Source organism: Mangifera indica, chromosome 1, assembly GCF_011075055.1.
Source record: "Mangifera indica cultivar Alphonso chromosome 1, CATAS_Mindica_2.1, whole genome shotgun sequence".
In the NCBI taxonomy this organism is placed as follows: Eukaryota; Viridiplantae; Streptophyta; class Magnoliopsida; order Sapindales; family Anacardiaceae; genus Mangifera; species Mangifera indica.
In genome coordinates this window covers 28,030,481-28,043,652 of record NC_058137.1, presented here as the reverse complement: position 1 = coordinate 28,043,652, position 13,172 = coordinate 28,030,481, and the positions used below count along the sequence as shown (strand labels likewise).

General features: G+C 34.7%; 2 protein-coding genes and 1 non-coding gene across 3 annotated transcripts; all 3 read right to left on the bottom strand.

Moving 5' to 3' along the window:
• Nucleotides 1–340: 340 nt before the first annotated feature.
• Nucleotides 341–447, bottom strand: LOC123196092. Its single transcript, XR_006497603.1, has one exon. It is a non-coding gene; the product is annotated as a small nucleolar RNA R71 (small nucleolar RNA).
• Nucleotides 448–9,838: 9,391 nt separating this feature from the next.
• On the bottom strand, nucleotides 9,839–11,194 carry LOC123195730 (receptor-like protein 33). The gene has a single exon (XM_044609585.1). The coding sequence runs from the start codon at nucleotides 11,192–11,194 to the stop codon at nucleotides 9,839–9,841; it is 1,356 nt and encodes a 451-aa protein (XP_044465520.1).
• A 239-nt stretch (nucleotides 11,195–11,433) lies between these two features.
• LOC123195647 (receptor-like protein Cf-9) lies at nucleotides 11,434–12,675 on the bottom strand. The gene has a single exon (XM_044609488.1). The coding sequence runs from the start codon at nucleotides 12,673–12,675 to the stop codon at nucleotides 11,434–11,436; it is 1,242 nt and encodes a 413-aa protein (XP_044465423.1).
• Nucleotides 12,676–13,172: the final 497 nt, after the last annotated feature.

The window sequence follows — 13,172 nt, the reverse complement described above, 5'->3', positions numbered from 1 at the left end:
TGCTCCAAATTTAAATCAACAACCACACTGCATTACTTTTCCGAATTTAGATGTTAATACCACCTTCGAATTAAAATCTGGACTAATTCATCTTTTACCTATTTTTCGTGGTTCTGCAGGTGAAGATCCTCATAAACATTTAAAAGAATTTCATGTGGTGTGCACCGGAATGAAACCGAATGGAGTAACCGAAGAACAAATCAAGATGAGGGCTTTTCCGTTTTCTTTGAAAGATGATGCGCAAGATTGGTTGTATTATTTACCCGCTGGAAGTATCACTACTTGGCATGAGATGAAAAGATTATTTCTGCAGAAATTTTTTCCAGCATCAAGAGCAGCCAGCATAAGGAAAGAAATCTGTGGCATTCGACAGCATACTGGAGAGTCTTTATACGAATATTGGGAGCGCTTTAAAAAACTCTGTGCGAGCTGTCCACATCACCAAATTAGTGACCAGCTGCTTATTCAATATTTCTATGAAGGACTTCTATCGAATGAGAGAAATATGATTGATGCGGCAAGTGGTGGAGCATTGGCTGACAAAACACCTGAAGCAGCCCGAAATTTAATTGCAAATATGGCATCAAATTCACAACAATTTGGAAATAGATTAGACCATTCGTCTCGGCGCTTTAATGAGGTAAATGTATCTTCTCTTGAAAGACGACTTGATGATCTAACTACTCTTGTACGTCAAATGGCTGTAGGAAAAACAGAGACAGCGAAAGTTTGCAGAATCTGTTCGATAGGAGGACATCCAACTGATATGTGCCCAACACTTCAGGAGGACTGCTCTGAACATGCTAATGCAGTGGGCGGATTTTTTGGACAGCAGCAGCGAAATCATAATTATAATCCCTATTCGAATACTTACAATTCAGGTTGGAGAGATCATCCTAATTTTCATTATGGGAATGCACATGTGGATCAGCCTTCAAATAATTTTCAACCATACCAACAGCATTATATTCCTAGACAGCAGCAACCAACTCAAAATTCTAATTCAGGTACATCTCTTGAAGATATTGTTAAAAGTTTGGCTACTAACACTATGAAATTTCAGCAGGAAACCAGAACCAGCATTCAAAATCTGGAAAATCAAATGAGCCAGATGGCTACTGCAATCAATAGGCTGGAAGCACAAAATTCAAGCAAACTGTTGTCACAAACTGTGATGAACCCAAAGGAGAATGTTAGTGCCATAATGTTGAGGAGTGGAAAGGAGCTGGAGATGCCAATTAAAGCACAACCTGCACCAGCACAACCAACAGAAAACAGAGAAAAATTGGCAGCAGAACATAATTCTTTCAAAAAGGTAGCGACAGGTAAATATCCTTCTTTCAGTGAATACAAACCTGTTCCTCCTTTTCCTGAAGCTTTAAAACTGAAATGCGAAAGCAATGCGGATTTATATGAGACCTTTCGAGACTGTGAAGTCAATATTCCACTGTTTGATGCAATAAAACAAGTGCCTCAATATGCTAAATTTTTGAAAGAGCTGCGTACATTGAAAAGAAAGCAAAAACTCAAAAGGTATGAAAAAATCAAGGTAGGAGAAAATGTTTCAGCCATAATTCGCAAAAATCTTCCTGAAAAATGCAAAGATCCAGGTATGTTTTGCATCCCTTGCACAATAGGAGGCACAAAAATTGAAAAAGTCATGTTAGATTTAGGAGCATCTATTAATGTAATGTCATATTCTATTTATTCTGCTCTTAATCTTGGACCTTTAGAAAAAACTGGCACAGTTATTCAGTTGGCCAATAAATCAAATGTATATCCTAAGGGGTTAATTGAAGATGTTCTTGTTCAGGTTAATGATAAATTAATTTTTCCAGCTGATTTTTATGTTCTTGACATGGAAAATGATGACCAATCTGCACCTATTTTACTAGGAAGACCCTTTCTGAAAACAGCTAAAACGAAAATTGATGTTCACAAAGGCACACTGACCATGGAGTTTGATGGTGAAGCTGTCCAATTTAATATTTATGATGCTATGAAATATTCTGATGTGAATTTTCCTGTGTATTCAGTTGATTTAATTGATTCTCTAGCGCAGGATATACTTGATGGTGATGATGAGTTAAAGGTGGCTAACCATAAAAATATTTTGAAAGAAAGAGATGAATTTAAATTAATTTCAGATGTGCAGAATGCAGGGACAAAGATGAATGAATTCAGAGAGCTGAAAAATACAGGTAATTTATTTTATATTGAGCTGCCAGTGCCTAATGAAAAATTGTTACCTTTTATTTTGCAGGTACCAGAGCTGGAGCTGAAATCTCTTCCAAATCACCTTAAATATGTGTACCTAGGAGATGGGAAAACCTTACCAGTGATCATTTCCAGCAAGTTAAATGAGCAGCAAGAAGAGAAACTAGTGCAAATTCCGAAAAAGCTAGAGATTCAAAGCGCAGCGATATCAAAAGTATTTCAAGTTAATGGCCATAGACTCAAACTGTTTTACAAAGGAGTGCCAGCTGAAAACATCAGAAAAGTGGAGTTGAAAGATCCTGGATAAATAAATGAAGGCATTACGTCGAGCCGACGACTGTAAACAAAGGCGCTACTTGGGAGGCAACCCAAGCTTTCAATCTTAATTTTGATTAATGTTTCAATTTTAATTTTCTCAACAATTGCGTTAATTTCGGTTTATGTGTTCAATCTTTCGTTTTAAATTTCGGTTTTAGTAGGTTTAGATAGTTAATTAGCAATTATTTTATGATTTTTTTTATTGGGTTTATTTTATTTTATTTTCAGGTTACTGTTCAATCGTCTTCTTCCTCCTGCCAGTCTCAATTAGCCTTCTGTAAATGTTCACGTGGGGAGGAATCTGCAGTTTGGTAATCTGGAGCTGGGTTATGTATTTCTGTCAAAAGTCCAACTTTTGGCTTTGATATTTGCTTGAAACCAAGGGGGCCATATGAATTTGTGTGATTAAAAGGGCTGAGTTAATTGCTTCCAGAGACATAATCAATAAACACATGCCTCCAAAATTCCTCTCCACCTAAAACGTAACCCTAGCAGCCCCCTTTCCTCCATTTCGAACACCATGGTCCGAACCCGTTCTCAGCATCATCGAGCAGCAAAATCCAGCCATCGGAGACCATCCACACCAGAGCTGTTGTCCGATTCCGACGATTCACGCCGCCATCTCCACCATCTCCATAATTCAAATTGTTCTTCCTTCTCCACAAAACCAGAGAAGTTTCTTCTTCTTTTTTTTTTTTTTAAATTTCAGTTTTATTATTATTTTATTTTGCTTCAACATTGAGGACAATGTTTGGTTTAAGTGTGGGGGAGGGTTTATTTGTGTTTTAATTTTCTGCTGTTTATTTTTCTGTTGTGTACTATTCTGTCTTATTTTATTTTATTTTTTTTTCCTGCTCTGTTTTATTTACTTGTTTTATTCTTCTCTGCTCTATTCTTCTTTGTTCTGCTTTTATTTTGTTTTGTTTCTCTGTCAGTTTTTTTTTTTTTTCTGTCTTCTTTGTGTTATGCTTATTCTATTATGCCTAAATTTTCTGCTTTGTTTCGTCTATGTTGCTGCTCCTTGCTGGATAAAGTTTGATTTTTATGGCAGCTAGTGTGTCCTCCCCTGTTGTTAGTCAGCTAAACAGTTCCATTAATCTCACTTTGAATGAATTAATTTGTATGCATGCCTTGGAATTTAGCCGATTCAATAGGAGAGCATTATACACACTGATTTGTTAAATTAATTAGGGGTATACATTTAAACAAATTTTGATAATTGAGTGCTCGAGTTTGTTTGAAGTTGAGGTGAATTTATTTATCCCGTGAGTTTTGAGCCGAAAAAAGATTGAAACATTCAAATCAATCTATGTTTTCTTTGATGAGTGATATTCTTCCATGTGAATATATCTCTAGAAATTGCTTTGAACCGTTTTGAGACCACATTGGTATGTGCATGCATGAAAATGATAAAGGCATTCTTGTTTAAAACCTTTAGCTTAAAAAACCAACCTATTTTAATTTCCCTAGTTAGCCCCTTGAGCCTTACAAAACCCTTGATTCTTTGTGCTAAAACCATATTACAAACCCAAGCCTTCAAGTAAAAATCCTCACCCAACCATGAAAATTAGCAGGGCATTTAAACTAAAAATTTGTTGCTGGGTAAATTTGCTATCTTGAAGAATTTTAAGTGTGGGGGAAAAGGGGACTTAAATTCTCTTAGTTATTGCCTTATGTTGTTATTGTTACTGCCCTATGTTGCTAGCTTTATTGTCAATTCTCTTAGTTATGCAAGAAAAAAAAAAAAGAAAAACAAATGCTGGAAAAGAAAACAGAAAAAAAAAAAAAAAGAAGTTGAAAAAGAGAGAAGAAAAAGGGCAATGGCAAGTAGCAAAGAAATGTGGTGAATGTGGTGGCTTTAGCTTTACATTTTTGTTACCCTTAAGTGTTTAAATGTTTTGATAATATTCATGGTTTTAACCTTTTGTATCCATTAATCCTTACCTTTACCCAAAGCCCCATTACAACCTAAAATAAAGTCCTTTGGATTTATGCATGTATATAATCTAAGTGGTGGAGATTTGGTGTATAAGCAAGCTTATGGTAGAACGTTTGCTTTGGAAGAATTTGAGCGAAACACCGAACCATTAAACACATGAGTGATATGAGTGATAACCGTGAGGATGATTCACCAAAGCTGCATACATGCTTTAGAATGTGATTATCTTGATTTGTCTTTGTGCATATTTCTTTGTAAAATTTGATAATGATGTGTGTTGATGCTTGAATCTTGGTTGGGTTGAATTTTAAGGTATGCACACTTTTTGGTATCGTGAGAAAAGAGATTGATGAAACCTTTTTGTGTTTGTTTTGTTTTGTTTTTTTGTTTTACTCGAGGACGAGCAAAAGATAAGTGTGGGGGAATTTGATAAGGCCATTAATTGTTACTATTTTAATTTATAATTCCCTTGTGTTATGTGGAAATCTGATGCAATCTAATAGGATTACTTATCTTTTTGCTTTTAGGAAGCTTTGAGCAATTTTGGAATAAATAGGGCCAAAAAGAGGAAAAACTAGAGCAGATATATTAAACTGGAAATTTCGTAATGCAGACTAGGCGTGGGCACGTGAAAGATGAGAGCAGAATCCGGAAAGCAGATCTGAACGTCCAGATCTGTTACAAGAGTCCATAAAAAATTAAGATTTGCTTCCAAGGAAAGGGATAATCACCAGCTGGAAAAGAGGATTAATTGAGCTAGATAAGGAAGGAGATTTTAGGAAGAAGGATATATATTAAAGATACATATCTTTTCCTTTCTTTTTGGGAAGATATGTATCACTTTGCTTGATTGGATTAGGATTCAATTTTTTTAGTAGGAAGATAATATATATATATATATATATATATATATATATATATATATATATATATATATATATATATATATATATTCTTATTTTTTTTATTGGAGAATTATCATCCATTGTAGAGAGAGAATTAGAGAGCAAAACATGTTCTACAGTGGCTGAGTAATTTATCTTGGTTAAAGGGATCTGAAACCATGGAACTACAATGATTGTGAGATTTATTTTCGTTCTTTAATGCATCTTTTAATTTTTTGAGTATTGGTTATCTTTCTGAATTTATTTCATGATTGTGTTGGTTGATTTCTAAGATGCGCAATTAGTTTATCAATTAATATAATCTATTGCTAGTTTAGGTGTTGAATCCGTAATTGTTCAATCCACCTAATCGAAGTGGCAACTAGGTTTATCGTTTGCTGCGTCAGAAACTTTAAATCCTAGGAAAATAATCAACTGGATTAAATGCAACGTCGTACGCTTGTGTTGTCTTGCTTCGTTGGTCTTTCTAATTCGTAATGCTATTGTTTAATTAAATTCGAGATCGTATCCGAATTATTAATCAATAAGGGTTAATTGGAATACATGTTTTTGGTTAACTAATCGTAAGGAATGACAGGTTAATTCAATACCACAACGAATATTCAATTAATTAATGTGATATTTTGTTTCGATGATCAATCGTAGTTCCATTGGTGGATGTGACCGAAGACCAAGGTTTGTTAAATCAATTTATTCCTTTTAGATTACTTTTCTGAATTTTTATTTATTGTTTTCCATTATAATTTGCATTCAGTTCAAAACCCCCTTTTTATTTCTTTGTTTCGATTATTTGTAACGACGTACTAATCAAGGCTCTTCGAGGGATCGATCCCTACTTTCCTTTACTACATTTTTATTACAGGAATTTAGGATTTAATTTGGGTGTCAACGACAGCACGTACCAACCATCACTGACATTTTTCATGGGTTAAAGAGTTTTGAAATACCAAGCTGGCAATGGACAGCCAAATTTGTTGTTTGAAATGTCAAATACTTTCAACTTAGGAAAACAATGCTTCGTCAAATCCAACACGTGAGATCTCTAAATTTTCTCATGCATTTTGGAATGGTGCCATTGAAGCTATTATTAGAAAGATTTAGAATTTTTATTGTACTCAAATTGCAGATCAAATGTGGTACTCTCCAATGAATTTGTTGTTCGACAATAATAAAACTGTCAAGGAAGTTGGTCGAATTGGAAGTGATCCTTGGAGCTTGTTTCAAGGAAGGTCTACAACATCAAGATTCTTCCACGGAAGCTACTTTATGCTGGTCAAGTTGTTGCAGAAAATATTTAGATAGGACAAAGTATCCCTTCCAATGTCCTATATTCGATTAGATGTTTGACCACTTATTTTATTTTCAGATAGATCTAATCGTTTTAATTGACTTAAACCTTTTAAGATACTTGGGAATTCACTCAAATTGTAACTAGATAACATCAAAGTCCAAAATTGTGGAAAGGACGAGTTGGCTTTGAATGCATTGTTAATTGATAGATTATTATGAGAAACATGAAGCCAAGTGAAGCTCAACAATTCCACTACAATTGTTTGAAGAAAGTGAGAGAAAAGCCAAATTCACCTGTTCAAAGATTGAACTTGAAATAGAGTCATTCAGTCTATTATTATCTAATGCAATGTCTACCAAAGATTTACTTTGAAATTGATTAATATGCCAATTAATTCGTTGTCACTATGTTCCAAACCTTCCAAAAATGGTAGATCATATAACCAAGATGGTATAGTACCATTGAGATTGTTGAGAGCTAAATCAATATAAACTAAATTTTGAAGGGCACTGACATGAGAAGGAGTTGATTACCTGCAAGAATAAATGAGAAAGTTGTGTTCAGTTAAAAAAAAAAAAAAGAATGGAAATTGACCACTAAAATTATTGAATGAAAGATCTAAAAAACAGAGGTAGACAAAATTTGAAAGGATTGATGGTATTTGACTACTAAATTTGTTGTATTGAAGACTTAAATAACCAAGTTATGTGATAACTAATTTCACTAGAGTGCAATTCTCGATATGCAATTCCCTCAAGAATAAGAGATTGCTAGTTGAATTCGGTAATTGTTCTGACAAGCTCATATCAGAGGCATCCAGAGACTTGGGTGTGTTATTGCAATTACCTTTGGAATAATTACCTATCAAATTAAAGTTATTTGTTAACCTAAGGATCTATAGATTTGGTGAGTGAAAGACATTCGTTGGAAAGTTCCCTTGCAATTTACAGTAACAGAGACTTTGAAGTAAGATATAAAGATAGATTTGTTCAATGAACTACGTACAATGATAGACATGTCTACATTGATGAAAGCAAGGTTTTTCAACAGAGTCAAAATTTGAACTAGCCATTTAAATACGAGTCTCTCAATTCTCATTGGAATACTCTAAATCTTTGAGTAGGCATAAATAGTTGTTACGGAGTGATCATAAGTGCATGAAATATCTAGTGAAACTAATTAGACAAATGAGAGATTTAAATGAAATAAGACCACTAAATTTTGAGGTGAAGAGATTAAGATGCATCAAGTTGATCAATCAACCAAAAGCAGAGAATTTTGAGAGAGATTGAGTTTTACAATTGAGCAAGGCAAAAGAGTATACCATTGGAAGGGATGTTCCTGTAAAGCCCACTACAACTAAGGTCGAGGCCACTTACATCACCAGTCTCAATATCACATAAGATCCCATCCTATGAACAATAATCAATTTCTTCTTTCCAAGACATTAGTTTTGAAACTGATTCCTCCCTTTTGGAAGAAGTGTTTATAAAGAAAAAAAGTTATTTGAATTGGAGTAAAGCAAACTCGTGTTACGAGGACAAATTATCTCAGAAGTTAAAATAGGTAGAATAGAATTTGATATGGCCATGTTAGACAACCCATCTTTGGCTATGATAATGCCACCATAACAGATGAAGATTTATAAATAGGAAATAACAATGGTGGGTTACAATAAGATATTGCCATGTCAAGTAATTAAAATGTGCAACACATTGGCCATTATTATTAGCATTATTTATTTCTGCTCTACGCCATGTCTTGGCTTCCATAGATAAAATGTTGAGAGCTCTTAACCACTGTGAAAATATTTTGCATTTATTTGACGTTATGCTATTTCCACTCAATCTTGTCTCATGTAGTGGATTACAGTACGAATTTTGGGTAGTAAGTCAGTTATAAAACCAAGTCTTATATAGTCATATACTAGTGAGAACCACTCCATTAAAGTCTTGGTCAAGCACTGCCTAATGGAAAAGAAGCTGGAAATCACTGTATTGCTGCTGGAATTCACATTTTTAATCAGGGTGGAACCAAAACAGACTGCTACTATGTTTTCTGATTTTAATTTATGAGCGATACCCAGATCAAATTTTGATAATTTTTCTAGATGAATAAAACAGTTAAAGATTCATTTTTGGCCTGTCATTACAACCCAAAAATAACACACAAACAATTTTCATAAAAAGGAGGGCAAGGTGAGACAGAGTGAGTCTTTGTCAATGTTTTGCGAAATATTAGCATTTTCGTCTTTCCCTTTAATAATGACATTTTCGCCTCTTTCTTGATTTTGTTCTAGAATGTAACAAAATTTTAAAATAACTTGTAGTTTCAGCGTTGTTTGAGTGAGAAATAATTGTTCTCCCTAAAGCTGGAGCACTGCCTTAACAAAATGTCAGTTGTTAATGAGATTTTAGAATTATCTAATAAATCTTCATGTCCATTACAGTGTGAAACTGAAAAAAATTATAATGAAAACAAAACCAAATGATTTTTTAATGCGGTTTAGCCTAACAATCAGAAAAGTAAGTCCGTGATATGTCGTTAATTAGTTTCAGAAAGACTTTGTAGCCAGTATGGGAAGATATTAATTACCCTGTTGTTGTCGATATGCAGTATCTGAAGCATCGAAGCACTGTCATTTGCAAAGCTTCCTGGAATGGCGCCACAGAGTTAAAAAACTGCTGGAGATGAATCTTGCATATGTTTTACTATGAGTCGAAAAATGGATTAACGTGTTGGATTCGGATGATGAATAGAAAAGAAATGATATTTTTGATAACTCGGATGCAATCTATTAATTATTTGTGTAGTTGGTGTTAAAGTGAACACAAACAGTTCATTAAAATACTGCTGAAGCTATATCTAAATTGTCAAGTGATATTGTGAAAATAACCTTCCATATTAACTGATGTAATTTCTGTAGTGTAGAAATACAGGGCAACATTCATGAGGCAGAGGGTGCAAGTTCATGATATCAGACCTTCAACATTTATGAAACTGACATTCAACAAAACAAGATATTGAAGCATACATTATAGCTGCTAATTATAACTACAAATTATTTTCAGAAATGCTATGATAAGACTGCCTAAGGACTCTAAAATTCCTTCACTAGTTCAAACAATACTTGGCCTGTAGAACATGAAACCACCATTCTCTTCTTCCTCAACGTCTCGCACTCGGTCTCCTCCTCTTTCTACGGTCTTCTCCTTCAACTATCCTTACAAGCAACTGAGGCTTTCCTGTTGAAAATACAAGATATCCCATGAACAGTCCAATCACCATTCCAAATGCATAGCCTATCAACACCACTTTCCAACCGAATCCATTTGTAGACTCTGCATTATCTTCTCTTTCTGACTGCGGTTGTAGTGGTCCATCACTTTTGCATTCTTTTGACAAAGGGAATCCACACAATCCCAAGTTTCCGGTGTATGACGTACTTGGGAATGTATCAAAATGCGGTGCCCGTGGAATGGGCCCTGTGAGTTGGTTTTGAGACAAGTCTAGCACTTGAAGAAAGTCTAAATTTGCCAACTGCCATGGAATTTTTCCACCAAGCTTGTTGAAAGAGAGGTCTAAAGACTCTAGAGCTTTCAAATTTCCAAGTGATGATGGGATGTAACCGGTTAAATTGTTTGAAGAAAGATTCAGGTGTATAAGTGAATGAAGCTCTCCAATTACTTCTGGAATCTCTTCACAGAAGTTATTATTTGAAAAATCAATGGCAGTGAAAGCAACGAATATTCTCATAAATCCAAACAGATGCCCTTTCATTGTTACTGTAATGGAATCTTGATAATAACTTTCACCAATATATTGTAACTTCGTCCCAACTTCACCAACATCCTTCATGGCTTGAAGATTTTTGAAATACGAGGCTGGCAATGGACCACCAAATTTGTTCTTTGAGAGGTCAAGTACTTTCAACTTTGGAAAACAATGATTCATTTCTGAGCAACCTCGTACAGAACCATAAAATCTATTTGAATGAAGTACAAGAACTTGCAATTCAGGGAGACTTTGTAGCCAATATGGGAAGGTATCAATCACCTTGTTGTTGCCAATATCTAGAACTTCAAGCATCGTACAATTGACCAAAGATCGTGGGATTGGCCCTTCCAATTCATTCTCATTCAAGTTGAGGGTCCTCAATAGACTGCCTTTTGCAAATCTTCCTGGAATTGTGCCACTGAGTTTATTTTTCCTCAAATCCAACACATGAAGATGGCTAAAGTTTCCCATGCATATTGGAATGTTGCCACTGAAGCTATTGTTAGAAAGATCTAGAATTTCCAGGACACTCTTATTGCAAATCAAATCTGGTATCTCTCCTGACAATTTGTTGTTTGACAAAAATAAGACTGTCAAGAAAGACGGTAGAATTGGAAGTGATCCTCGGAGCTTGTTTGAATTAAGGTCTAGAATTGCAAGATTCTCCAATGGAAGCTTTTCTATGTTGGTCAAGTAGTTGAGGGAAAGATTTAGATAGACTAAACTATCCCTTCCAATTTCCCACATCCAATTAGGTATTTGACCACTAATTTTATTTTCAGAGAGATCTAAATAACTTAATTGATTAAAGCTTCTTAGTATATTTGGGAATTCACTCAAGCTGCAACCAGATAACATCAAATAACGAAGTTGTGAAAAGGATGAACTAGCTTTGAATGTAGTGTTAATTGATATACTATTATGAGAAAGATCAAGTGAAAAAAGGTTTTTAAGCTTTGAAAATAAGTGAAGCTCTACAATTCCACTCAAATTGTTTGAGAAAGTGCGAGAAAGGTCAAATTCACTTGTTCAAATATTGAAGTTGAAATAGAGCCAGTTAGTGCATTACCATCCAAATAAAGGTAGTTCAAAGATTTACTTCGAAATTGATCAATATGACCCGTTAATTGGTTTTCACTAAGGTCCACACTTTCCAATAATGGTAGAGTGAATAGCCAAGATGGTATAGTGCCATTAAGACTGTTGTTATTTAAACTAATGACAACTAAATTTTGAAGGACATTGACATGAGAAGGAATTGGGCCAATGAGCTGGTTACTTGACAAGTCCAAATGAGAAAGTTGTGTTAAGTTGGAAAAAAAAAATGGAATTTGACCACTAAAACTATTGAATGACATATCTAAAAAACGGAGCTGGACAAAATTTGAAAGAAATGATGACATTTCACCACTGAATTTGTTATACCCGAGACTCAAATAAGTAAGTTGTGTAAGGTTTCCAAATGATGTGGGAATTGATCCCATCATAGTGCAATTCTCGAGATACAATTCCCTCAAGGACAAGAGGTTACCTATTGAATTAGGGAATTGTTTCGAAAAGCTAATGTCAGTGACATCCAGAGACTTGAGTGGACTACTCCAATTAACTTTGGGAAAACTACCTGTCAAGTTGAAGTTACCTCTTAATCTAAGAATTTGCAGATTTGGTAGGCGAAAGATTTGAGTTGGAAAGTTCCCTTGCAATATAGAATAACAAATACTTAGAGAAGTCAAAGATGAAGATAGATTCATCAATGAATTAGGTATGATGGTAGACATGTCTACATGGTTAAGAGCAAGGGTTTTCAACAGGGTCAGATTTTGAACTAGCCTTTCGAAAACAAGTCTTTCAATACTAACTGGAGGATTCTCATAGTAGTAATGATAAATAATTGGGTAGACATCAAATACACTCGAGATGTCCAATGAAACCAAATTAGACAAATGTGAGATTTCAGATGGAATAGAACCATTAAAGTTTGAGGCAGAGAGATTAAGATGTGTCAAGCTGATCAATTGACCAAAATTAGAGGAAATTTGAGAGTAATCGAAATTATTGAAAGCTAGATTGAGTTTTTGCAATTGAGGAAGGAAAAAGACACTACTATTAGAAGGGATGTTTCCATAAAGCCAGCTACAACTAAGGTCGAGATCAATCACATGACCCGTTACCTTATCACATGTGACTCCATCCCAAGAGCAGCAATCATTATCCTCTTTCCAAGACATCATTTTTGGAGAAGAAGGAACCTTTTTATATATACATTCTTCAGAAGAAGTGTTTTGGAAGGAAAATAGTTGCTTGAATTGGAGTAAAGCAAAACTATCATGACGAGAACAAAGTGTTGCAGATGTTTGTGAGTGGAAGAACAAAAAGTGGAGGAAGAGAAGTTGATAAGACCATGTTAGAGAACCCATGTTTTCTCTATGATGAAATCACAAGAACAGATATGGGACTATAAATAGGAAAGAAAAATGGCTGGTCCTATAACAGACTCTATGAAATTTGACTAGTGAGTCGCTGTCGTTCACAAGTGAGAACCACTCCATTAAAGTCTTGGTCAAGCAATACAGTATTCTCCTTTCTTACACTGATTGTCAAATTTTTGAACTAGAGAAAGAAGCTGGAAATCACTGCATTGCTCAAATTCCCTTTCCTGCTCCCAAATTCACATTGGTAACCGACCATCATAGCCACAAAGTTCTTCATTCTACTAGTCAACCTA